This window comes from Perognathus longimembris, chromosome 11 (assembly GCF_023159225.1).
Source record: "Perognathus longimembris pacificus isolate PPM17 chromosome 11, ASM2315922v1, whole genome shotgun sequence".
In the NCBI taxonomy this organism is placed as follows: Eukaryota; Metazoa; Chordata; class Mammalia; order Rodentia; family Heteromyidae; genus Perognathus; species Perognathus longimembris.
In genome coordinates, this window is record NC_063171.1 from 67,399,974 (window position 1) to 67,425,202 (window position 25,229).

The 25,229-nt window shown below is 39.0% G+C and overlaps 1 protein-coding gene and 1 long non-coding RNA gene across 2 annotated transcripts in view; one reads left to right on the forward strand and one right to left on the reverse strand.

Annotated features, from left to right (window-relative positions):
* The window catches only part of Smyd3 (SET and MYND domain containing 3), a 442,737-nt gene that overhangs the window by 318,541 nt on the left and 98,967 nt on the right, over positions 1 to 25,229 (reverse strand). The window contains exons 3-5 of the mRNA XM_048357512.1: positions 14,740 to 14,847; positions 12,220 to 12,277; positions 4,903 to 5,039 (exon numbers count right to left, since the gene is read on the reverse strand). Coding sequence (XP_048213469.1) covers positions 4,903 to 5,039; positions 12,220 to 12,277; positions 14,740 to 14,847 — 303 coding nt within the window. The remainder of the gene's footprint in view (positions 1 to 4,902; positions 5,040 to 12,219; positions 12,278 to 14,739; positions 14,848 to 25,229) is intronic.
* LOC125359671 lies at positions 9,774 to 11,834 on the forward strand. The gene is made up of 3 exons (XR_007212599.1): positions 9,774 to 10,444; positions 11,270 to 11,272; positions 11,571 to 11,834. It is a non-coding gene; the product is annotated as an uncharacterized LOC125359671 (long non-coding RNA).

Below are 25,229 nucleotides of genomic sequence, written 5' to 3' on the forward strand. Positions count from 1 at the left end.
GTCATAGAGAAGCTCTATGTTAAGTCTTTTGAGGAACTCCATACTGCTTTCCAGAGTGGTTGAAAAGTTTACACTCCCACCAACAGTGGAGTAGCATTCCATTTTGGACACATCCCTACCAGCATCTGTTAGTTTTCTTAGTAATGGTCATTCTAACTGAGGTGAAGTGGAATCCCAATTTATTAATAAGCAAAATAATCCAGACCCAAAGAAACATAGGGTGCATGGTTTCCCTCATTTGTAGTAATGAGAATGTGCCTATAACAAGTAAACTCAATAGATAGTAAAAGACAAAAAGATTATACTTGGACAGGATAAATTAAACAGAACTCTAAACATTCACACCGTGAGACCAAAGGAGGATAATTTTAGGAGAGGATCACAAGGGCTCAATTGCTATGATCATATGATCATATAAAATGAGGCTCATCAAAAGGAACTCCAAGAAATGGAAAAAGGTTTTTTATTGTACTGTTTGTGGTTCTTTTTTTTCTTTTTCTTCTGTTTTCATTTTCCCCTTTTGTCAATGTTTTGGATTTCTGTACCTTTGTCATGTATATAAATTTATCTGATTTGGGGAGGGGAAAGGGAAGCACAGAAATAGTGGGACAAAGGGTGAACTAATTCAACAGTGATACTCACTAGACATTGTTGGAAATGAACTATACAACTGGGGGGAGGGAAAAACTGGGAGAAAAATGAAGGAGGGGATGACCCTGTCCATAAAGAAATGTACTCATTATCAGACTTGCGTAACTGTAACCCCTCTGTACACCACCCTTACAATAAATTCTTCTAACAAAGCTACTACTCAAATAAAACTGGAAGTAACTGGCTGTAGCCTCTCCATTGCTTCACTCGCCCACCAGATCACTCCTCCTCTCCAGAAATTCTGCAGGCACAGCTGCTTGCATTGTCAATTTCTACCTAGTGTAAAAATGGTTGTAACATCAAGCTTTCATTAAACTCTCACCAGAACTGCTAAATATAACTAAGTCTGTCTTCCACAGTAAGCTGCCTTCTCAGCCCTTTCCTAGGTTGGTCATTGTGTTTTTCTCAGTAGGAGGTTAGCAGATGGGCAGTGCCCACTAGTATTCCCATGTCACTGGACATGACAGGCTTCCAGCATTATCCTCTCTTCTGAAATGGAGGCCAATTTCTGCTTCCTTTGAGAGGGCCTCCTTAATACAGACATTCATAAAACTAATTTCCTTCCTATGTCTCATGCTAGCTAATTTTTATGGCCAGGAAAATTCATGAATGAGCATAATATATTTACACAGGAAACCCCTAGCAGTCATTGTTTATGTGCATGCTTTATGTGGGGGCAGATAATGAGCCACCAATACTAGTGCTAAGAAGTGGACAAAAGGATGAATACTTCAGCATAGAACCCAGAAAATGGCTACTCAGTAAAACCTTTGGAGCAGCAGGGGAAGGCTTTCTGAATAGAACCAAGTCTGAAACAGCAACAGAAGCCCAGTAGACTCTGAGATCCTGTCTAACAGAAGAGACATACCATACTCCCACAGAAACTCAAGAGTGTTCAAAATAAAAATCACAGCAGATGCTACATGAAAGAGGTGGCCTAAGATCCTACGAGGCCTGCTTGAGTGAACTTCCCAGGCATGTGACTATGTTTTCAGAAAAAGGCATCAACTCTGGAAAATAAAACAGGCACACAGGATTAAGAACTTTTCCTTGAGGCTGGGAATGTGGCTTAGTGGTAGAGCGCTTGCCTAGCATGCACAAAGCCCTGGGTTCAATACCTCAACACCACATACACAGAAAAGCCAGAAGTGGTGCTGTGGCTCAAGAGGTAGAGTGCTAGCCTTGAGCAAAAAGAAGCCAGGGACAGTGCTCAGGCCCTGAGTTCAAGCCCCAGGACTGGCAAAAAAAAAAAAAAAGAACTTGCCCTCTCCTCTAGCCTCTTTACTTTCTAGTCAGTACAAGTTTGATAAGGATAAGCAAATACTCATATAAGACCTAGTATCTGGGCTGGGAATATAGCCTAGTGGCAAGAGTGCTTGACTCGTATACATGAAGCCCTGGGTTTGATTCCCCAGCACCACATATATAGAAAATGGCCAGAAGTGGCGCTGTGGCTCAAGTGGCAGAGTGCTAGCCTTGAGCAAAGAGAAGCCAGGGACAGTGCTCAGGCCAAGGCCCAGGACTGGCAAAAAAAAAAAAAAGACCTAGTATCTGCTGATGCTTTACCTTGATAGAAAACTTTTAGACTGAAGATTAGGCAAATACTCATATAACTGTATCAAAACAATAAGTCCACTGAGTTTTCTAAGTGAATTCACTACAACTACATCTCAGAAGCCCTGAGGCTTACACAACAAAAGACCAATTTTAATAAGTGTTGTGAAATCCAAATAAAGGGGAAAAACTTCATAGGAAACCAAAGCATTAATAACATTCTATTCGATCCAGAACTTGGAGATAGGAGGATTCATTTCATGAATTTCTCAACTTTGGTCTACATCTGAAAGCACTAAAAAAATAAAATAAAATACAAGCTCTCAGAATTCTGTATAGTTTCCATGAGGGGATAGAGGACAAAACAAAAGCCGAAAGAGCTGGACATCACTGGCTCACACCAGTGTAATACTAGCTACTCAGAAAACTGGAGATCAGAGGAACATGGTTCAACGCCAAGCCAGACAAGAAGGTCCTTGAAACTCTTTATCTCCAATTAACCAGCAAAATGTGAGATGTGGAGCTATAGAGCATTAGCCTTTAGCAAAAAAGCTTAGGGACAGTACCCAGGCCTTGAGTTTGAACCCCAGGACCAGCAGGAAAAAAAGGGTGAGAGTGTCTATTACCAACACAGAACCTAATGAACACAGAACAAAGGGACCAAAAGCAAAATAACACAGGATCTGTTTGAGGCCAAGGAGAACTTTGTTCAAAGGCTGAGGAAGATGAGTTCACAATTAATTCCCCAGACTGACAATGTATATGTACATATGTACATATGCACACATACATACATACATACACAGAAATTCATACTTGCATAAACATACAAACACAGGCGCATGCATATATACACACATGCATACATATGAAAGCAGCCAATGTAGGCAGTAAGTATGCAGTGGTACCCACTTCCTCTGCAAGTTTATAACTGTAAACTAGAGAAGGAACAGTAGACGCATGCTTCCCCATCCATTTCTAACTTGTAGATGAGATTTGCAACACACACACACACACACACACACACACACACACACACACACACACACACACACACACACCCCAAGCCAGAGATCTCATCCCTGAGATTACAGGGCACCAAAACTTGATTAAGACCATTTTACCCTCAAGAGGAATTTAGGGGGACAAAGAGAAGAAAAACAGAACAGAAAGAAATTTACTGAAATGTATGAGCAGAAAAGTAACTACAAGTGATAAAATTTACTGAACGCTAGCTTAAGCAGAAACAATACATCCAAGTCCAACTGACTCTCCAAAGTTTCAAAGATGTATAGATCCTACTTCTGTAGCAAAAACAAGTATGTGTAGGGGGAGGAAGATAGCACATTAAGAATTTGTCAAAGAAATTATCCCCTTTATCATAGTGACAGAATTTTTCCTCTATACAACATGGAGAGAATTTCAATGTAATATGTGATTAAAATTTATGAACAATGAACAAAAGAAGACTGAAAATCACATTTCACATTTAGTAATAGAAAATATTTTAAGATACTTTTCATGAATATTAGTCACATTTGAACTTATAATCAGCCCTTGAACATTCAACAATATTAACAACAATAATAATGCCACAGAATAGCCACAGACTCAACAGTAGAAATAATATTAACAACAATAATAATGCCACAGAATAGCCACAGACTCAACAGTAGAAATAAAGTAATTATAAAATGTGTTTTTCCTTTGGTAGTGTTTGTACAGTGTTTAACATTTAAAAAATTTATCAAAATGTATGCACAAATTCACTAATATTGCAAGATACAAAAATCTTATCTTTCTGAAGCACATGAAAAACTTCTCCAAAGCACTCTAAGTACCCTCTATATTGTGAAATCAACTTGGGTTGGCTGGGTTATGCTGCTCAGTAGTTGAGTACTTGCATAAAGACCCTGGGTTCCATCCCCAATCCCTCATACATACATACATAGCCATGTAAGTGGCAAAATTATCTTCAAGTGTAAAAGCTTTCTATTAAAATGTGATAAGTACTATGAAAGAGCAGGACGGTGAGGAGAGCACACGTGAGCTGCCATGCCATTTCCAGGGAGACCAATGTGCCCTTCCTTTCTGGGCAGCATCCACCTTCCAGAACCATTTCCAAAAAGAAAGCTTCCGGTAACTATTACCAACAAATCACAGATGAAATATTAAATAACCATTTCAATCTCAAGTGTTTCATAGCCTAAGATAGAATTTCCAATCTGAAACAAATATTTTAAGACAAGTTTTAACCAAAAATGGGTATAGTTCATATTAGTTAAGATTAATTTAATCACAATAATTCCAATAAATCTTTCACTTCAAAGACAAGTGAAGTGCTGAAACAACCATAAAACTTGGTAAATGCAATGGTAAAACTTAATCCTTTAGTAAGAGATAAAGGGATATATGCTATTTTTCTTTTCAGAATGGGAAGCTCACTAAATCTCCCTACAGTATACTTTAAGGGATGACAATGATTGTATTCAGGCCAAAAGAATGTGAATAAAACAGCAAAGTAATGCCTTTTTCAGTAAATATATACCTTCTCTCACTTAGGTAGAGTACAAAGCATTAGGGAAGGGTTGGGTGTCCCATAAAGGTTCTGGATTGTTTTGAAAACAGACTAAGGGGTAAAGGACTAGCCCATGACATGACATAGTTAAGAGAGGAAACTGAACACTGAACACTTACTTTTGCAAAGGCTTCAAAAATGTCAAAGGAAGGCGGCAGCTGAGAAGCATCTTGGATTTCTTCTCTCATGAAATGTTGAAAGGTCAATACAAGTTGTCTGATTCCCTCCTTCTTATCTTCAGTCAGTTTGTTAATATCTTTTGTAAAAGAAAACAAATGGTACTCAGTAGACACTATGTTGTGGGTGAGGATGGAGGGAAAAACTAGGAGAGAGCAAAGGAAAGGGTAACTTTGTCCAAAAAGAAATATACTCCTTACTTGGCTTATGAAACAGTAACCACTCTGTACAACACCTTTATAACAACCACTTGAAAAGGAAAGGAAACAAATGACACAATTGCTAAGTAAATGTAATGGATAATTTTCAGGTGTTCAGTGTTGGCTGTTAAATTAGGTATTTCCTGCCTTTCATTCCATTCTGACACCTTTTTCTTTTACATATTATATACTTTATCAGCTAAATGATACCAGACTTTATCTAAAATGAAAGCTCAAACACCTATCAAAAAATAAGTACATATACATTCAGGTAAAGAAACATCAAAAAGTAAAATCAGTAAGTTGGTAGATGACCACATCTTCTGTATTATTGTGTACACATGCACAAGCCATCATAAATCCTAATTAAGGCAGTGAATTTAAACTGACTTTCCCCCATGACATAATTTACAATTAGGTCATGACTAGCTGATAAGTACTATCATCTGAAAGCCAAGAAGACAGAAAATGAGAAGAAAAAGGTTCAGATAAAGTTCAAGTGACATTTGTCATTCATAATGCACACGTTCTTCCCAAATTGAATAAATGTAGTACTGCTTTAACTCAAATAGAAAAGGATGATTTTGCTTCTCATTGTATCTGGGTTAAGAAAGACTCCACTAAAAATCTATCAAAACAAACACACAAATTCAGTAACATTACAGGATACAATCAACATTATTTTTATACTCTGATAATAAACATGCTGAAAAGAAATCAAGAGAGTAACTTCATTCATAAAAGCTACTCCCAAACTAAAATATCTATGGAAATATAGTGAAGAAAGTAAGAGACTGCTTCAGTGACAATTATAAAACCCAGAAGAAAAAAGACAAAAAATTTAAAGAGGATTTTTTTCTGGCCTTGGGGCTCCAACTCTGAGCTTGGGCCCTGTCCCTGAGCACCTTTTTGCTCAAGGATAGTGCCTACCACTTAAGCCAACATGCCACTTCTGTCTTTTTCTGTGATTAATTGGAAATAAGAGTCTCAAGCCTAGGCTGGCTTTCAACTGCAATCCTTAGATCTCAGCTTCCTGTGTAGCTAGGATTTGCAGTCATGAACCACCAGCACCTGGCTAAAGAGGATATTATTTAAATGACTATATCCCTCACTCAAGAAGTAATTTTGTTAAAACTCTGTAGTACTCAAAGTGATCTACAGGTTACATGATCTACTCAAAGTGATCACAATAAAGATGGCACTCCACATTGAGATAAGAAACATATGATGGACTGTGAATGTGGCTTCGTGGTAGAGTGCTTGCCTAGCATGCACGGAACCCTGGGCTCGATTCCTCAGCACCACATACACAGAAAAAGCCACAAGTGGGTGCTGTAGCTCAAGTGATAGAGAGTGCTAGCCTTGAGCAAAAAGAAGCCAGGGACAGTGCTTAGGCCTTGAGTCCAAGCCCTAGTACTAATAAAGAAAAAGAAACATATGAAACCACAAAACTCCCTGAGAAGCCAAAGCAATCCGGAGCAAAAATAAAAAAGATGGAAGCTTCACAGTATATGACTTCAAAATATACAAAAAAGCTATAGTAGAAATAAACAAATATCAGAATGGTACTGCCATAGAAACACACAGACCAATTCAATGGAACCAAGAAGTCAGAAATTAACCCACAAATACAAAATCAACTGATTTTCAACAAAAGTACCAAGACTATACATTGGGGAAAACTGGATAGCTATACATAGAATAATGAAACTAGATCTTTATTCCTCACCATTAATAAAACTCAATTCTAAACAGATCAAAGATTTAAAGACTAGAAGAAAAGGTTCACGACATTGTTCTGGGCAAAGCTTTTCTTTTTTAACTATGACCCCAAAATCAGATAAGAAAAGGAGAAACAAGCAAATGGACTGCATCAAAGTACAAAGCTTCTACACAAAGGAAATAATCAATACAGTAAGGAGACAACCTACAGAATGTAAAAAAGATATCTGTCAACTCTATCTCACAGAGGATTGATACACAAAATATATAAGAAACTTCAAACCACCCAAGAGCAAAACAATAATAACCCAATTTGAAAATGATCATGTGGTCAGAGTAGACATTTTTCAAAAGAAGATATACCGTGGTCAACAAGTATGTGAGAACATGTTAAACATCACTAATAATAAGATAAACATAAATAAAAACAATGAATTATCATCTTAGTTCAGAATGACTCTCAATTAAAAGGCAAAAAAACGTAATAAACACTGACAAAAAAAATCCATGTATATCCTACAAAATGGAGATGAGAAAAGGGGTAAGCAGAGGAGCAAAGGGTGACAATGTTGAAAGGGTAACATTGATCAAGATAACTTGAACTCTAAACGTCTTTGTTAAATGGTAACTCCTTTGCATAACTACTTAAAGATAATACAAAGAAAAAAGAGTTGGGGAACCAGGAAATCTTCTACAATGTTGGTGGAAAAGTAAATTAACACAATCATTCCAGAAAACAGTACTGTACTAGAGATAGCGCTCCTATGTTTACTACGCTGCTACTCTCAATACTCAGATATAAAATCATTTACATGTCCATCCACAGATGAATGGATTAAGGAAAAATGGTATATAGTTAGACATCAATGGCTCATAACTATAATTCTAGTTACTCAGGAGGCTGAGATCTGAGGATTATGATCAGAGCTGGCCTGAAAAGACAAATCCATGAGATGCTTATCTCCAGTCAACCAGCAAAATGTTTGGACTAGAGGCATGCTCAAATGGTAAAGCACCAGCAGTAAGCATTAATGTCAAGCCAGAATATTGAGACCTGAAGCTCAATCCCTAGTACTAGGAGAGAGAGAGAGAGAGAGAGAGAGAGAGAGAGAAATGTTATATATACAAAAAATATTCAACCATAAATACAATGAAATTCTGTCATTTTCAGTCACATGGATATAACCAGAATACACTGTCTTAAGAAAAATAAACCAGGGGGCTGGGAATATGGCCTAGTGGCAAAAGCGCCTGCCTTATATACATGAAGCCCTGGGTTCGATTACCCAGCACCACATATATAGAAAATGGCCAGAAGTGGCACTGTGGCTCAAGTGGCAGAGTGCTAGCCTTGAGCAAAAAAGAAAAAAAAAAACCAAACCGAAATGATTATCAAACTAATTTGTCCTCGCTAATTACTGGTAACTAAAACAGAGAAGCTCATAGAGGAAAACAGTAGTGGTTATTAGAGATGAGGAAGTAGAAAAAGAGTAAAAAGAAGTTAGATAATGGGTACCAAATACAGTTAGACAGGAGGAAACAATACTAGTGATCTACAGTATAATGGGCAAAAGTAGTCTATAATTTGTGATTATTTTAGAGCAACTATAATTTATGGCTATCCATTTAAAAAATAGTCAAAAGATCCAAAGACGAAGAAATAACATTTCTCTCTCTCGGCCTTAGGGCCATCTTCCTAGAAACCACTGCGCCTTGAGAACCAAGTGGAGGAAGAAGCGAATGCATAGGCTGAAGCGCAAAAGAAGAAAGATGAGACAGAGGTCCAAGTAAAGCAAGCTTGTGCACATATTGAGGCCTGAGGAACAGAAATAAGGAATGCCATAGGCCTGGACGAGTCAGACTGCAAACCGCTGTCCGCAATTTCCCTGTGGATCTAGAACTTCCATCACCAAGACAATCTCCGAAAGACACCCACGCTACTCATAATCGAGCATCCTCTGATGGTTCTGTGCCCTGAACCTGTGACATTCTGGATTAGTTCTATTCCTAGTTGTGGCTGAATGTGACAATAAACCATCTCCTTTGCGGTTGCAAAGAAGGAAGGAAGGAAGAAGGAAGGAAGGAAGGAAGGAAGGAAGGAAGGAAGGAAGGAAGGAAGGAAGGAAGGAAGGAAGGAAGGAAGGAAGGAAGGAAGGAAGGAAGGAAGGAAGGAAGGAAGGAAGGAAGGAAGGAAGGAAGGAAGGAAGGAAGGAAGGAAGGAAGGAAGGAAGGAAGGAAGGAAGGAAGGAAGGAAGGAAGGAAGGAAGGAAGGAAGGAAGGAAGGAGAAAAGAAAAGAAAAGAAAAGAAAAGAAAAGAAAAGAAAAGAAAAGAAAAGAAAGGAATGAAAAGAAATAACACTTCCTTGGATATGTATGGTGGCACCAACTATAATCCTGGCACTTGGGAGGCTGAGTCAGGAGGATCATGAATTCCCGGGGAACTTGGGTTAACAATGAGAGCTGGCCTCAAACAAAACAAAAAAAAAGATGAGATTTTTGAGATGGAAATGTTAATACCCTGAATTTATCATTACAGATTATATATATACATTTTATTATCGTACTGTACCCCCTAACCCTGTACAGATACCATGTGCCAATTAATCTGTTATGAAAAGAAGACATGATCCTCAATCCCCTCAAAAATCAGTTAAATGATAACCAGTATGAAGGCTGAGTATACATCATATAATTAATAACATTTAAGAGCATCTCACATAAGGCAGAGTTTATGAAAGTGCTTCTGAGCAGGGCCAATGTTAATAGTAAAACTCTGTAAGAGATGCTAATTATCTAGCAGTGATACAACAAGAAAAAATGAGTTATTAGCTTTCTATTAAATCTTGGAAAGACACATCAAGTTGAACTGTAGTACAATTCTGTTGCTCATGTCAGGTCGGCATATTTTCCTTAAATTACTTGTTCAACAGAATAATTTAACTGATGGTTCCTTAAATAATAATTTATTACCATTGGCACTAAGGATCCCCTAACTATAAATTTTCAGATCCTTGTCTTATGTGGCTCAGTCCAGAAATATTAAACTATGTAGTGAATACACTGTATGAGTTCTAACTAGTGCAGAAATATTAAACCATGCATGGGGTATATTCCATAAGTTCTAGCTAGTTTAGGGTTGAAATCATCTAGAACCCAAATGCAGAGAATCTGTGCCAATAAGAAAGCAAAATAAACCTGACATAAGCTTGACACTCACACCTGGAGAGCCTTTAAGTCATTCCTTACAGCTGCAGCAGACAAGGTGGTTCAGGTAAAGAATTCTTAATACTGTCGTAGAGCCTAAGTCCCAAATACCTTAGCTTTCTTTGGTATCTACAGAAGTTGAAACTCCTAAAGCTCCCTAGAACTCCCTACTTCCTACTTCACACTCTAAACATCGGAAACAAAGAAAAGGATGAAAAGGAAAAACGAGATGGGAAACACAAGAAAACCCTTGTCAACTGCTCTAAACCTTAAGTTACCAATGATCTGGGTAAGGTTGCAAGTACAGAAGTGTTTCCTGTTAATAATCAAGAACTACAGAGGGCTGAAGGCTCATGGGGTGGACTGACTGCCTCAGGGGATGAGAGCTCCAACTTTTAGGGCTCTAGACCTCAGAAGCCAGAGCCTTAAGAGTTCCAGGTGCTTAGGGCAGGCTCACTGCTCTGGATTCCAACCGTGTCCTAGCACTTTGTCACTAACAAAATCTTCAGCTCTAAGCAGTCACTAACAGTAGCAGTCAGTACCACCTAGCATCATAGTTACCAGCTTTCAACTCTCACAGCAGTTAACGTTGCAAGTCTCAAGCGTCAGGTGTTGGGATATGCTGCCTTCACGATTAGGCAGCACCAGAAAGGCTTCTAGACACTGGGTCCTGCAGCCCCTCACCACCACCTCTGCTTTCTCCTTTCTGAAGTCCTGGCTCATTTGAGACGGACACAGCCTTTCTTTCAGCTTCTTTGTTCTGTCTGAAACTCTTTAGCCACCCTCTCACCATTGTACTGCTACTCTGTTACCACCACCACTCCTCTTTGTATTACCACCTAGTAAAAATCACTAGTAAGAAGCCAGTCACCATCACTCCTGTAACCCTAGCTACTCAGAAGAGATCTGAGATGTGAGGATCATGGTTCCAAACCAGCCTGGGCAGAAAAGTCAGTGAGACTCTTATCTCCAGTTAACTACTAAAAAGTTGGAAATAGAGGCGTGGCTCAACTGGTACAGCACTAGCTCTGAGCAAAAGATGCTTAAGGACAGTGCCCAGGTCCCAAGGTCAAGCTCGAGAACTAGAAGCCCAAAAAAAAAAAAATCATTAGTTTATAAGAAAAGTGCACCCAGGAGAAGCCTCTTCTTGGGCCTAATGTTGCAGTTCCAGGTAGTAACAAAGGGTGTCACCTGGCTGCCTAAAGAAGAGCTTAACAGCCTTGCCAGGAAAATGAGTGCAGCATGGGTGTAAGAGCCATACTGTAAGCGATGCTGTGATTGGTGGAAAGGACTGTATTTGCACGAGTCACAACACAGATTCCAGTTCCACCAGTCGGATTCTCATTGAGTTATACTCTTGAGTGAGGGTCTTCTAAAGGTCACAAAAGGTTGTTTTGCTTGGGGTGCTGCCTTTCAAGTCCTATACAGTTTTGTGGAGTGGTCATGATGAAAATGAGGTCCCCAGAGCAGGAGTGGGGTCTCAGTCGCAGTGGTCCTGGCAGCTGGAATGTCCTCAATGTGATCATAGTGTGTCCAGAGTAGCCACGCCGCCATGAGGACAGCCCAGCCAAATGCCAGAGAAAGAACACCTTGGCTGATTGTCCCCAACTGTGGATTGCTGGAGATAAAGAAAGGGTCTATCCACTGCCACTGAAGAGTGCATGGCCTCTCCCAGGGACTTCCACTCATTCATAGAAAACCACAATGTAAGATGCTTATAACAAAGAGTAAAGAAAGCTCAGCATGAATCTAACATCCTCAAAGCATTAACAGTGCTTCACAGTACCGAGCCCCTGTCCCACTGACCTAGAGGGACCTGAATCCCTCTGAACTGTCTCAGTGACACTATTTTGCATGTCCTAGACATCTTTGTAATGGTTTAAAAACTCTAATTTGCACATTCCAAACCCAGAAATCAACAAAATACTAAACTTTTCTTAGATTTGCCTTACATGATGAACAGAAAAACAAAGTTAAAGTTAAAGCAGTTTTTCAGGTAATGTGTTACTGCATTACTGGATTCAACAGCCAGAGGAAAGAAAGGAGAAGGGAGAGAAGGAAGTAGGGAAGGAGAAGTTCATCAGCAGGGCAAACAAATGAGGACTTTTTTCATGTCAATGGATGATCACTTACTTGATTCCAGATCATAAAAAGAATAAAGTTTCTCTGATTCTGAGGGTGTTTCTTCCATCTATGAAGGAAAAAATGAAAACAACTTGTAATGTTCCCACATCGTGCATTCTTATCCTGATACTAAAACTAAAGTCTAAAGATGATACTAAAATTAAAGTGTAAAGATGATGGCTAGAAATGTGACTAAGCAGTAGAGAGAGTGCTTGCCTAACATGCATGAAGCCCTGGGTTCGATTCCTCAGTACCACAAAATAAGAATAGGCCCAAGTGGTGCTGTGGCCCAAGTGGTGCTGTAGCTCAAGTGGTAGAGTGCCAGGTAGAGTGCCAGCCTTGAACAAAAAGAAGCTCAGGGACAGTGCTCCGGCCCTTAGTTCAAGCCCCAGGACTGAGAAAGGGAGGGAGGGAGGGAGGGAGGGAGGGAGGGAGGGAGGGAGGGAGGGAGGGAGGGAGGGAGGGAGGGAGAGAGGGAGGGGACTATGAAAGTTGTTCTCTTCATCACCTTATTAAGGAGCAAGGGAGCAATACTGGAGTTTGAGCTTGGGACTTCACACTTATTAGGAAGGAACTCTACCGCTGGAGCCATGCTCCCCCCTTTTTGTTCTGATTACTTTCGAGATATGGCTTCCATTTTTGCCCAGGCTGGCCTGGGCCACAATCACAGACATTTATCACCAAACCCAGCCTCTTCTGTTCAGATGGGGATCTCACATAGTTTTTTGTCCAAGCTAGGCTGGAACTACGATCTTCCCAGTCTTAGCCTCCCTCCAAATCTAAATCCCATAAATGGCTAGGATCTAGGATTATAGGTGTAAGCTATAAGTTCTAGGCTCTTTATTACATTTTTATTACAATTGAATCACTTAATCAGTAATAATTTTAAAATCAAACTTGTAGGGCTGCGAATATGGCCTAGTGGTAGAGTGCTTGCCTCGTTATACATGAAGCCCTGGGTTCAATTCCTCAGCACCACATAATTAGAAAAGGCCAGAAGTGGCGCTATGGCTCAAGTGGTAGAGTGCTAACCTGAGCATAAAGAAGCCAGGCACAGTGCTTAGGCCCCAAGTTCAAGCCCCAGGACTGGCAAAAAACAAAACAAACTTGTAACCAGTTTCATCTCCAAGTGCAAAATTGTTTTATAAGACATTTACAGACTTGAACATTGTTAAAGGCCTCTACAAAATTTCAGACTGCCAAAAAAATTGATAAAGAACAGAATTTGAGGCTGTAATTTTTTTGGAGGGGGGGTAGTAGTGGTACTAGGTCTTGAACTCAGGGCCTCATGTTTGCTAGACTGGTGCTCTACCTATGAACCATATCTCAAGCTCTGATTTTGTTTGTTGTTGTTGTTATATAGGGTTTTTTCCTGATTATTCTTAGGATAAGAGTCTTATTTCCTGTCCAGGTGCACACATGAACTGTGACCCACCTACTTTAAGGCTTCTCATCACTACTGGGATTGCAGGCACATACCACTGGGTCCAGCTTCCCTTCCCTGAGAGGGAACCTCACAAGGCTTTCTGTTCAGGCTAGCCTGACCTACCATGATTGTCCCACTTTTAGTCTCCCAAGCAGGAAAGCTGTAATAAATTAAGAAAGATATGCATGCTAAATCCCAGCCAAACAACCTGGAAGCAAACTTGCTCCCGAGCAAAACTGCACAGAATCTGATGCTTTGGTACTGTATGAAAAAGAGCTTAAAAAATCGCGTCAATGAATCACAGATACTTTTTCTTTTCAATTAAAAAGATGGATTTATTGAGGAAATAAAATACTGACCAGCCAGGGTCACAGCCCAGACTCGGGAGCTAAAACAGCAACCATAAAAATCAGGCAGGTGCATTTTTTTAAATGCTTCAACTTAACTAGTAATGTATCCCTTCCTGTGGTTGTACTCGCGCTATCACTGTATCTCATCTGAATACATTGGATACTGTATATACTGGTATTAGAACTAGGGAAGTGAAAGGGAATATCAAAATTGAGAGACAAAGGATAAAAAGCAAATGAATCCAAAAGCAATACTTGCAAAACCATTTGGTGTAAACCAACTGAACAACTCATGGGGAGAGAGGGAAATGGGGAGGGGGAGGGGAAGGGTGGAATGAGGGAGGCGGTAACAAACAGTACAAGAAATGTACTCAAGGCCTAACATATGAAACTGTAACTTCTCTGTACATCAATTTGACAATAATTTTTTTAAATGCCAAAAAAAACCACCCTTGAAGAGGCAACAGAAAAGCACCATTGTGTCCTGTGCATTCATTCCTTCACTAAGAAAGATTTTTTTTCCAAATGTAACGGCTACTAACTACTAGCATTTATAGTTCAAATCTCCAGTAGGAGATTCCATCAATACCATGACTACTAGAAAAACATCTTTATCCTAAGATAGTTCATGGAATAATCCACACTCTACCTTAATATGGGTTCAAGTTCAACCTTACAAATGAGTAAGAAATGCAAGTATAAATGCATTGGGTAAGATAAAATGCAAGCCTCTGCCACAAGCCAGATACTCACAAGTTTGAAGACAACTCTGCCAAGAAGTCTCACAGAGTCCGGAGGATATCTGGGTTTGCAGCTTTTCAGGCATTTGCATTCCCCCTTGTGGTGTGGCCAAGCTTTTTTCTGTGATAAGGACACAGAAGGACATCAGAGACATAAATTTTAATCTCCATTTGCACTGGTTTCAAATGCTGAGAAACATCAACATGAACTGAATTTCAACAGCTTTACTATAACTGCAATTCAGAAAATGTTCTAATACTAAAGGGAGGGAGAGAAATACCAAAGATGGTTGACCTTTCACATGGAAGCATATCCATGTGGATACAAAATACACAGTGTCTACTATTTAGCACTGACAAGAGGAAATAGCCAGACTAAGTGGAAGTTGCATTTAAAAGGCCTGATGCCGCCACTCACTGTGATTTTATAAATATTAAATTTACTTCCCTGCAGGAGGGTCTGCTTGTTTTCACTTATTGCACAAACATGCAGCCAGCTGAAGATCTCAAAAGAGCTAAAGCTACTGAGAAACTATGACTAAGACTTGAGTTCAAGTCAGCATTTTGTTCAGAAAAACTCCTCATCAAGTTGTTGGGTGACTCCTCCATCTGCAAGCTATTTTCTATTAATGTAGGTTTTGGAGACATTGTTAACAACTAGTATGTTCCTTCCACCAATGGCACTCACGATGGCTCACTTTCACTGTGAAAATTCCCTTAACGTTGCCTTGCAACATTCCCCTCCCTTATTTCTACTTCAATCTCTTCTAAACTAGATTTAGCTAGACCAATGTAAAGAGTACATGAAATAAAGTTGTGAAAGAGAAAATGCTGAACTTATTTAAAGTAGGAGGAAAGTCTTGCAGTGCTTACTTAGCATTCTATAATATGTAGGACACATGCCTAAGAAAATAACAGAATTTCACTAGACTTCCACAGTAATCAAAATGGTAGACACGGTCCTCATATCAATGTTGAGGAAAGTTACAAATCAAGTTCTAGGATCTAAATATATCAAAGTACCAAAACATAAAAAGGGAAAGTAAAATCCCTTAGCTATGTTAACTGTGACTGCTAAACAACTACCAGGTTTGTACCAAACATGTATGAACTGCCTTACAGCCAACACCAAAAAAAAAAAAAAAAAAAAAAAAAAGTTGTGTATACACACACACACACACACACACACACACACACACACTCACTCTCTTTGGACAGAAAAAAAATGCATGGCTTTACCAAGAATTAAATCACCGAAGGAACTTATTCCAAGAATGCTAGCCAACATTCTGCACAGTCTTTGATAATACTTAAAATAATTTACAATTACAATGCCTTTCATATGGCTACTTCCATTATCAATATATGTAACACGCTTAAAAATACACAGATTTTGTGGGCTGGGGATATAGCCTAGTGGCAAGAGTGCCTGCCTCGGATACACGAGGCCCTAGGTTCGATTCCCCAGCACCACATATACAGAAAACGGCCAGAAGCGGCGCTGTGGCTCAAGTGGCAGAGTGCTAGCCTTGAGCGGGAAGAAGCCAGGGACAGTGCTCAGGCCCTGAGTCCAAGGCCCAGGACTGGCCAAAAAAATATATATATATATACACAGATTTTAGCCAGGAACCAGTGGTTCATGCCTGTCATCCTAGCTAATCGGGAGGCTGAGAATTGTGGTTTGAGGCCAGCTTTGGCAGGAAAACCATGAGACTCTTACTTCTAATTATCCACCAAATAGCCAGAAATAGAGCTGAGTAAAGTGGTAGAGCATCTGTCTTGAACCCAAAAGCTCAAGGACAGCGTCCAGGCCCTGAGTTCAAATCCCAGGATGGGAACACATGTGCATGTACTCACACACACATACAATGATAAAAAAAAAAAAAAGATCCACTGTTAAGTAAGTTTGAAAAACACAAACCTGAGTATTCCCTGCCTGGTAAAATATTATCCAGCTTATAAAAGGTTCAAAAGCTGTGTATTAAAGAAATCTGCACCTGTTTTCCACATTCTTCCCCACATTTGCTATTTCTAGCCTTTAGAATGTTCATGTATGTACTCTGCTATTTGGTTTTTGAATGAGAATAGTTTACGTAGACAAATACATGATCTTTTACACTAATAAAAAACCCAAGTGTGGGTGGTTTTTACTAGCATTTTATGGTTCAATTAAGATTGAATCATAACTTTGCTGGGCAAGTTTCCCTTTGGTGATAAAAGTGGATAAATCTGAAAGGTACTGTTCATGAGCACACTGTGTGAGGAGTGAACAGGGTCAACTGGCCTGGAAGGGCACCTTTGCCATTTTTACTATTGCCAGAAGAAATGTCTAGCTGAACAGGATCAAACTCAGTCACGAAGGACAGAGACCATTTGGGACAAGAGATTTTAATCAATGTCTGTCTCACCTACAAAAGACCACCCATAATCCTTTCCTAAACCTCTAAATTTAAGCAGCTCAGTTTTCTGGTGGTTTACTGGGGTAAAACATCTACAAATGTATGCCAGATAGTGAACCATCAGGTAGATGGCATTACTAAGCATACAAATTTTGGTGAATTCCTGTCAAAAGTGACTTTAGGGCTTTAAAATCATTAATATTGAGCTCTTCTTTCTCAGTAATAGAAAGTAGAGAAAATGTTCCTGAAAGCTACTCCTAAGTCATTACATGAAAACATCAGGCAATACATTTACCTTCCCATTAGCTTAGAGAAAGAAAAAAATGAATTAAAAAAAGTTCATTCTTTTCATTTAAAAGACAATTCAGACCATTTAGGTATAAATATCGAAAGTGATCATACCACTTGAAAGTGGTCTTTTTTATAATTCTGAGTTTCAACATACTCCACTTCTTAACATGACATTAAAAACCATGCATTTGTAACATTGTTAGCTTATCGCTCAGCTTCTCACCACTGCTTACACATCTAAGCACACCACAGAAAAGACTTAGAAAGAAATGCTTTAAACAAACCCATTTAACTGACACAAAACCTGACCATGAAAACATTAGGTACTATTCTTCACTCTACCAACTTTAGCTCTGTTCTAGACCTCAGTGGAATGTTCATCTTGTACACCTGCCAAATTTTCAAAAGGTAACCTTCTTGATTTGTTTCCTATTTTCTTCATTATTAACAGTACAGAATACAAATAAAATTTTGTTCACAAAACTGGCTGTGATGTTTTCTCAGTTGAAATTCACAACTAAGTACAAAAAGCACCAACTGGCATGGGATACAAAAGATATTAAAATTTTGCATTAAGAAGCAAAAGACACCAGCAAGAGGGGGAGAGGGACTACAAATAGTAATAGAGGAGGGGATGAATATAATCAAAATATCCACATGTATCAAACACATGAATAAGATTAACATAATGAAGCCGATTATTTTTATAATGCAAGAATCTCAAAAAAAAATGCAAAAGGTATACAGTGGGAGCTGAGAATATGGCCTACTGGCAAAAGTTCTTGCCTCATATACATGAAACCCTGGGTTCGATTCCTCAGCACCACATATATAGAAATGGCCAGAAGTGGTGCTGTAGCTCAAGTGGCAAAGTGCTAGCCTTGAGCAAAAAGAAGCCAAGGACAGTTCTCAGGCCCTGAGTCCAAGCCCAGGACTGGCAAAAAAAAAAAAAAAAACAAGTATACAGTGATACTACTAGAAACTTTTAAAAAGTAAAAGAGTTTATGGGTAAACAAAGAAAAGCAACATTCTCACAGTGACCATGTGTATATGTGCAAGAATATGATGTGCTTGTACTATGGTCAGGCCTGAACATTTACATAGAATAATATGTACTATTTTAGACAATTTGGTAACAAGTAAATAATAATTCTCTTTTATGTTTCAAAATATCCAATACTGAATACAGGTTGTCAGATACATGAGGAGCTGAAAAGCTGGGATCTAGGAAAAGAAAACTGGAAGGCTAATCGGGGTGTCTAGCAGGTATAACTGACAGGTATTGATTAAAATCTTAGGTAAAACCTCCTGAGAGCATGCTAGCGAGTCATGGTAGAGCATAAAAAGCTTACTGCACGCTGCTCTCATGCACAGCAAAAGCACTCGAACACAAGTCTTAGCCAAATTAGACAGTTAGGGCCAAACATAAAGGAATGAGGCAGAGGGATGGCCACAGGGCATCAAATCATCAGAAAAAAATGGAACAGTCCCATATTATCTTAGGAAAAGGAAATTCCAGTCTTCTGGTTAGACAAGAATCCACACAATACCAGGTAATAATAACACCAGTGACTTGCAGTAAGTCAATCATCATCCAGGTGCCGGGCAGTGGTTTACAGCCCACGTGTCAAATCCACCTGCCCATCTTACTGTGATGCCCTGAAATACAGCCACACTTTTTGGCAACATTTATTCAGTTCAAATTGCAAAAGAGCTGAATACCGATGAAAGAAATCATATGGCACACAAAATCAACAGGACAGCCCTTTACAGAAAAGTGTGCCAACCTCTAATCTACTGAGAGAGCATATTAACATGGATTAACTTAATTGATACACTTTATCAAGAGAGCAACGTAAAGCATTCCATTTGAGTGATCCTGACTGAAGGAAACCTCTAAATCAAAACATTAACACCACGTTATACTTGAACACTGCAGAAGGGACATCTTCATTTCATTTCCCCAACATAGGTAGTTATTAAGTTTCAAACTCCCAAAGTCACTCTCATCAATGATAAGGGGCTTAATCTCATCAGAAAGTCCAAAACGAGGTAAGACAACAGGTTGCAGAAACAAGGCAGATGAAGTCAACCAAGGACCTCTGCCATCAAGCCACTCCTGAGCTAACTTACTGGGCCATACTCAAGCAAGGATCTGGAATGAAATCTATGTGGCAGGCGGAGAATGGGACTAGAAGTGTGAGTTAACCAAATATCTGCGTACCAACATGTCTCAACAACACCTTCCTACTACTGGCATGATTTGGAGGAAGTAGGGTTGGAATAGGAAATCTAATTTGGGCTGCACTTAGGGCTTTGCACCTGCCATGTGAGCCGCACCTCCTGTCTGGCTTTTATTTTTACTGGTTAATTGGAGATGTAATTTCAAACATCTTTTTGCCTGGGATGGCTCTGAATCGCAATCTCCCACAGGTCTGTCTTCTGAACAGCTAAGATTACAGATATAAGCCACTGGTACCTGGCTTTGTATTTTCTTAAGCAACATGTAAAGCTACGATTTACATTATAGTAAAATATAGCTTGATGATATAGTTCGATGTTATCTGACCTATCCACTTATATGTTTGCTTATATCTAACCACATTCCAACACCAAAATGAAAATTCAGATGAAGCCATTACTTTCTCTCAAAATTCCTTTGGGCCCTTGTATGTCCATGTTGCACCATCCAACCAGTGATGGATAAAGGAGAAGCATCAAAGAAAGAATAAGTGAAGATAAATAGAAGCTTTGTTTTTCGTATCCTGGTTAATTTGACACATCAGTTTGTTCAATTTAAATAGTGGTGGCACGACCAGGTTCATGTGCCAGTGAGATGGAGGACAGCAATGACAGGAGGTGGGAAGAGGAGGAATTAGGATTCCTTCTGATTGCAAGGAACTCCATTATCTGTGACTCAGTGAGCATTATTTGAAAGCAGATTTGGATGAGTTGTAAATATATATTATAAATCAAGAGTATCACCCAAGAAGTATAATTGATATGGTAGTTAAAGAAAAAATAGAATCATTTAAAATAAAATGCCTAATTAATAACCACAAAAGACAGAAAAATAGAAAAAGTCACATACAGGAACAAAGGAAAGGAAATACAAGCCATACATCCATGGCTCACTCCCATAATCCTAACTACTCAGAAGGCTGAGATCTGAGGATTGCGGTTCGAAGCTAGCCTGGACTGAAAAGTCCACGAGACTCTTACCTCCAATAAACTACTCAAAAAAACACAGAAGTGGCTGTGGATCAAGTGGTAGTGCACCAGCCTTGAGCAAAAATCTCAGGGACAGTACCCAGGCCCAGAGTTCAAGCCCCAGGATCAGGAAAGAGGCAAGGAGAAGGGGAGGGGGGAGAGGAGAGGAGGGGGAGGAGAGGGGAGCGGAAAGGGGGGAGGAGAGGGAGAGAGAGAGGGAGAGGGGGGAGGGGAGAGGGGGGAGGGGAGAAGGGGGAGGGGAGAGGGGAGGGGGAGAGGGGGAGGGGGAAGGGGGAGGGGGAGGGGGAGGGGAGAGGGGGAGGGGGAGAGGGGGGAGAGGGAGAGGGAGACGGGGAGAGGGAGAGGGAGACGGAGAGGGAGAGGGAGACGGAGAGGGAGAGGGAGAGGGAGAGGGAGAGGGAGAGGGAGAGGGAGAGGGAGACGGAGAGGGAGAGGGAGAGGGAGACGGAGACGGAGACGGAGACGGAGACGGAGACGGAGACGGAGACGGAGAGAAGAAAGGAAAATATATAGAAAACATGATAAATACATTCAATTCTAGTACAACTAAATTGGACTTCAACTGTAAATGGTCTAAATGCACTAATTAAAACAAATTGTTGGTGTGAATAAAGAAATAAAGCCCAGTTCGTATCATGTCAACTCTGAGGTTTCCATAGAGCTATTCCTTAAACAAACAAAAGACTTGACTTTCTTCATTGTCATCACTTTTGATATGGTATTCAAAAAAAATTATCAAGACACTCTGCTAAATGCTTACTAATATCAGACTCATTTACACCCATCAAAAATGAACTAAATCATTCTAAAACTAAGCATAAAATGTAAATCCAAATGTGATTCACACATTTTAAAGGTCTTTAATTATCACCTAAATTAGAGCCACTCTTTGCTAACATGGTGCTTCTCAAAACTGCAACTTGATACAGAGCCTGCTTATACACTCTGCTCAGCCAGTAATTCAACTAGAAATGTATACATTATAATTCGAATTAAATCTAAAACAGTAAAATAACGTGTGCTGAGTTGAGGTTGGTTTGCTTATTACCAATATTGCTACCGTTTTTATTTTGAGTGAGGTTAATTCATAATAAAACTTGTCCTGCTCCTCTTCAATTTCACAATCATCTGGAATGTTCTATTTAATAAGACTGCTTCCTCTTTTATAAAATTATATGACAGATTTACCACAGCAAAATATGGACAGAAATACAGAGCCAGTAACAAAATACTTTGCCAGTACCAGAAGCAGTCCTATACACAGTAATAGAAAGGGAGGGGTGATTAACAGCTGGGTAAGAATTCTCCACTCAAGCCTGGCACCCGTGGCTCATGCTTGTAATTCTAGCTATTCAGGAGGCTGAGATCTGAGGATCCTGGTTTCCAGCCGCAGCAAGAAAGTCCAGAAGATTATTATCTCTAATAAACTAAAAAAATAGCTAGCAGTAGAGCTCTGCCTCAAGTGGTAGAGCACTAACTAGCCTTGAGCAAAAAAAGCTCACAATCAGGCCCAGGAACGGTACCCCAAAACAAAGCAAAAATTCTCTACTCACAATAAGACACACAGAGATTACCTCCTAGAAAACTCAAGTGAGGAAAGGGGCTAGAGAAACACTTTTACATTTTGTTCAGTCTGATTCTATTGCGTTATTTTTCATAATAAAAAAATGAGCCATGTTAAAAATGAAAGGTAAACGCTGATAGTAATGATACTGTCTGGCACAAGGGAAATATTATACCCTAAAATGCCCCCAAAACCTCTCTCAGGCAACTCAGTAATGCCACAACACACACATCAAAGGCTATGCTAGTGAACCAAAGTCCTGCCTTTGGGTATACACATTATAGTTGTTACGCTACAAATTCACAGGCTCTCCATCAATTTCCATCCCCCTTGCTTTTGCCTCCTGTTCATTACTGTTCATAGTCCAATGTGTCAAGTTAGCTCTATGCTACTTTACAGGTATCCACAGTAATTACTATTTTTAATGTACTATCTTAAGATCAAGATAAACAGGACAGTTTAAATGCATATGTTCTGACCACCCTTTGACTCCTGCCTCTAAACTCCACCCCCACACTCTTCTATACCTACACACACACTCTCTACCCAGTGTCACATATTTCATCTTACCACAGATTACCTTCCACAGTCTATCCAACAATGGCATTATTATTGATGCTACAATCAACAGCTAATGTATGTAGTAAAAACATATCACTACAATGAATCAAAATGGCATGGCCACTTGTCAAACGCCCTCTACTCATTCTACACATTATACTAACAATATTTCTACAACACAAGAAAAGAGGCATTAGAGAAAAATGTTCCTAAAACCAAATAAAATAGAAATTAGAAATAAATTCAACTAAAAGGCATGTGTCATATAATATGATAATCCATCAGTTCTATGCATATCCTACTTGATCTAGTGTCCTAAAGAACATGTAGCACAGTGTCACACAAATAGTTAAAATATCGCTATGAAACAACCTTTCTGAAATTTACCTTGTAGACAAACCATGGGTTTATTCCTTTTGTTTGCTTTTTGTTATTGTTGCTAAGAACTTAACATAAATTTGGGATCCTAATTTGACAGAATGTGTTTACAAAATAAGATGAAAGTAACTCAATTATACTTAGTATTTCCTTTGTTATTTTTATTAGGAAAATATTAATATTTTTCCTTTCTCTTAAAAAAATTTGTGTTCTTTGGGGTCAGGGTACACCCACAAATGGGGCTAAGGACATTACTCAATGGAAGAGTATTTGTCTAGCATGTGTGTGGCCCTGATCATCATCCCAGCATCACAATGAATAACTTAACAAATAGCTAAGAAACAAACAAACAAAAAAAGGATAATGAAAAACTAGACCAAATCAGAACATTATAAAAAAAGAATAAATTTTTGTACACACTGTCTTACATATAAAACTGTAACCCCCTATACATTACTTTGACAGTAAATAAAAAAATAAATTTTAAAGAATAAATTCTACGTTTGGAGCATAAGCTAAAAATGTAGAGTTGGACTACCTGGGTTCTTTCCCGAATTCAAAGCCTAACAAGTACAGAATAACTGTAAGATGCTTACCTCTCAACCTGTTTCCTGACTGGAATAATGAACATAGTAATGGTACCTAATTCTCAGTGGCTATTATAAAATTAAATGGAATAAATAGTGTATGGTCAGTCTAGTCAATGTTAGCTTTTATTATCAGGCAGAATCAGCCCTAGAACCTGGAATAGCTCATAGATTACACATTTGACCCTTTTTTTTTTTCCATTAAGCTCATTTGATTTGCATTCTAAAGAACTTACTTTCAAAGGAGAAGGGGGAAAGGTAGGGAAAAAAATTCCACGGATAAGCATGGCTTAGATTTAAAAGAAGGCTGTACTTTGACCCAATTCTCTGTGGGTTGGTGTGCAATATATACATGTAAACAAGTATACATACATACATACATACATACACACACACCCCACAAATAAGAAACAAGAAGCCATGAGTGACACAGACTCAAAACTTCCACTTAGACTAATAGAATAGGATACATTAGAGCATAATTACATTTCTTATTAAATGATTAATCTTAGGATTTGAAGAACAACTCATGCTAATATTAATTATACATCTTTTAAACAACCTCAAAGATGTTAACAAGAATATTCGTTAAAAATTAACTTAATCTCTTGGAAAGTGAGTTGACATCTTTAAAAATTCAAAACACATATATCCTTTCTTTTAAAAACAGAACTAGGAGTTTATCCTACAATTAATTGGCAGAAGTACAAAACTCTGCCAAAAACGGATGCTGGCTACATTGTCAGCAATATTGAATATTGAAAAAAATAATAAGCACTCATTGGTGGGGAGATTATGATTGGGTGTAGCCATATAATGGTATATGGGAGATACAAAATATTCCTCCAGGGGCTGGGAATATGGCCTAGTGGCAAGAGTGCTTGCCTCCTACACATGAAGCTCTCGGTTCAATTCCCCAGCACCACAAATATGGAAAACGGCCAGAAGGGGCGCTGTGGCTCAGGTGGCAGAATGCTAGCCTTGAGCGGGAAGAAGCCAGGGATGGTGCTCAGGCCCTGAGTCCAAGGCCCAGGACTGGCCAAAAAAAAAAAAAAAAATATATATATATATATATATATATATATATTCCTCCAACAAATCAATAAATCAGAAACAAATCAAAGTACATAAAAATTTGTGTCAGTGTATTCTATATCTTGTATATCTATGATGTAAACGTGGGATGTCAAAATAAAAGTAAAGAAATAAACGAGTCTTTCTCTCCCTCCCTCTCTCCTCTTCCTGGCTATCTTGAAATGAATAGCTTTCCTTCTACCAATACTTTCTGCCATAATGTAAATCAGAGATACAGATAGTCCTACATAAGCATGTGTGTGTATGCACGCACACACACACACAAACTTTACCACATACTAATTAAGCATCATTAATCCAAAAGAATTTTAATTTGAAATCTGAACTATCTCATACTTTTTTCTGGATTACAGATGCCCAATGAGTAAAACCTCTGCAAATATTTGTAAAAGACTCT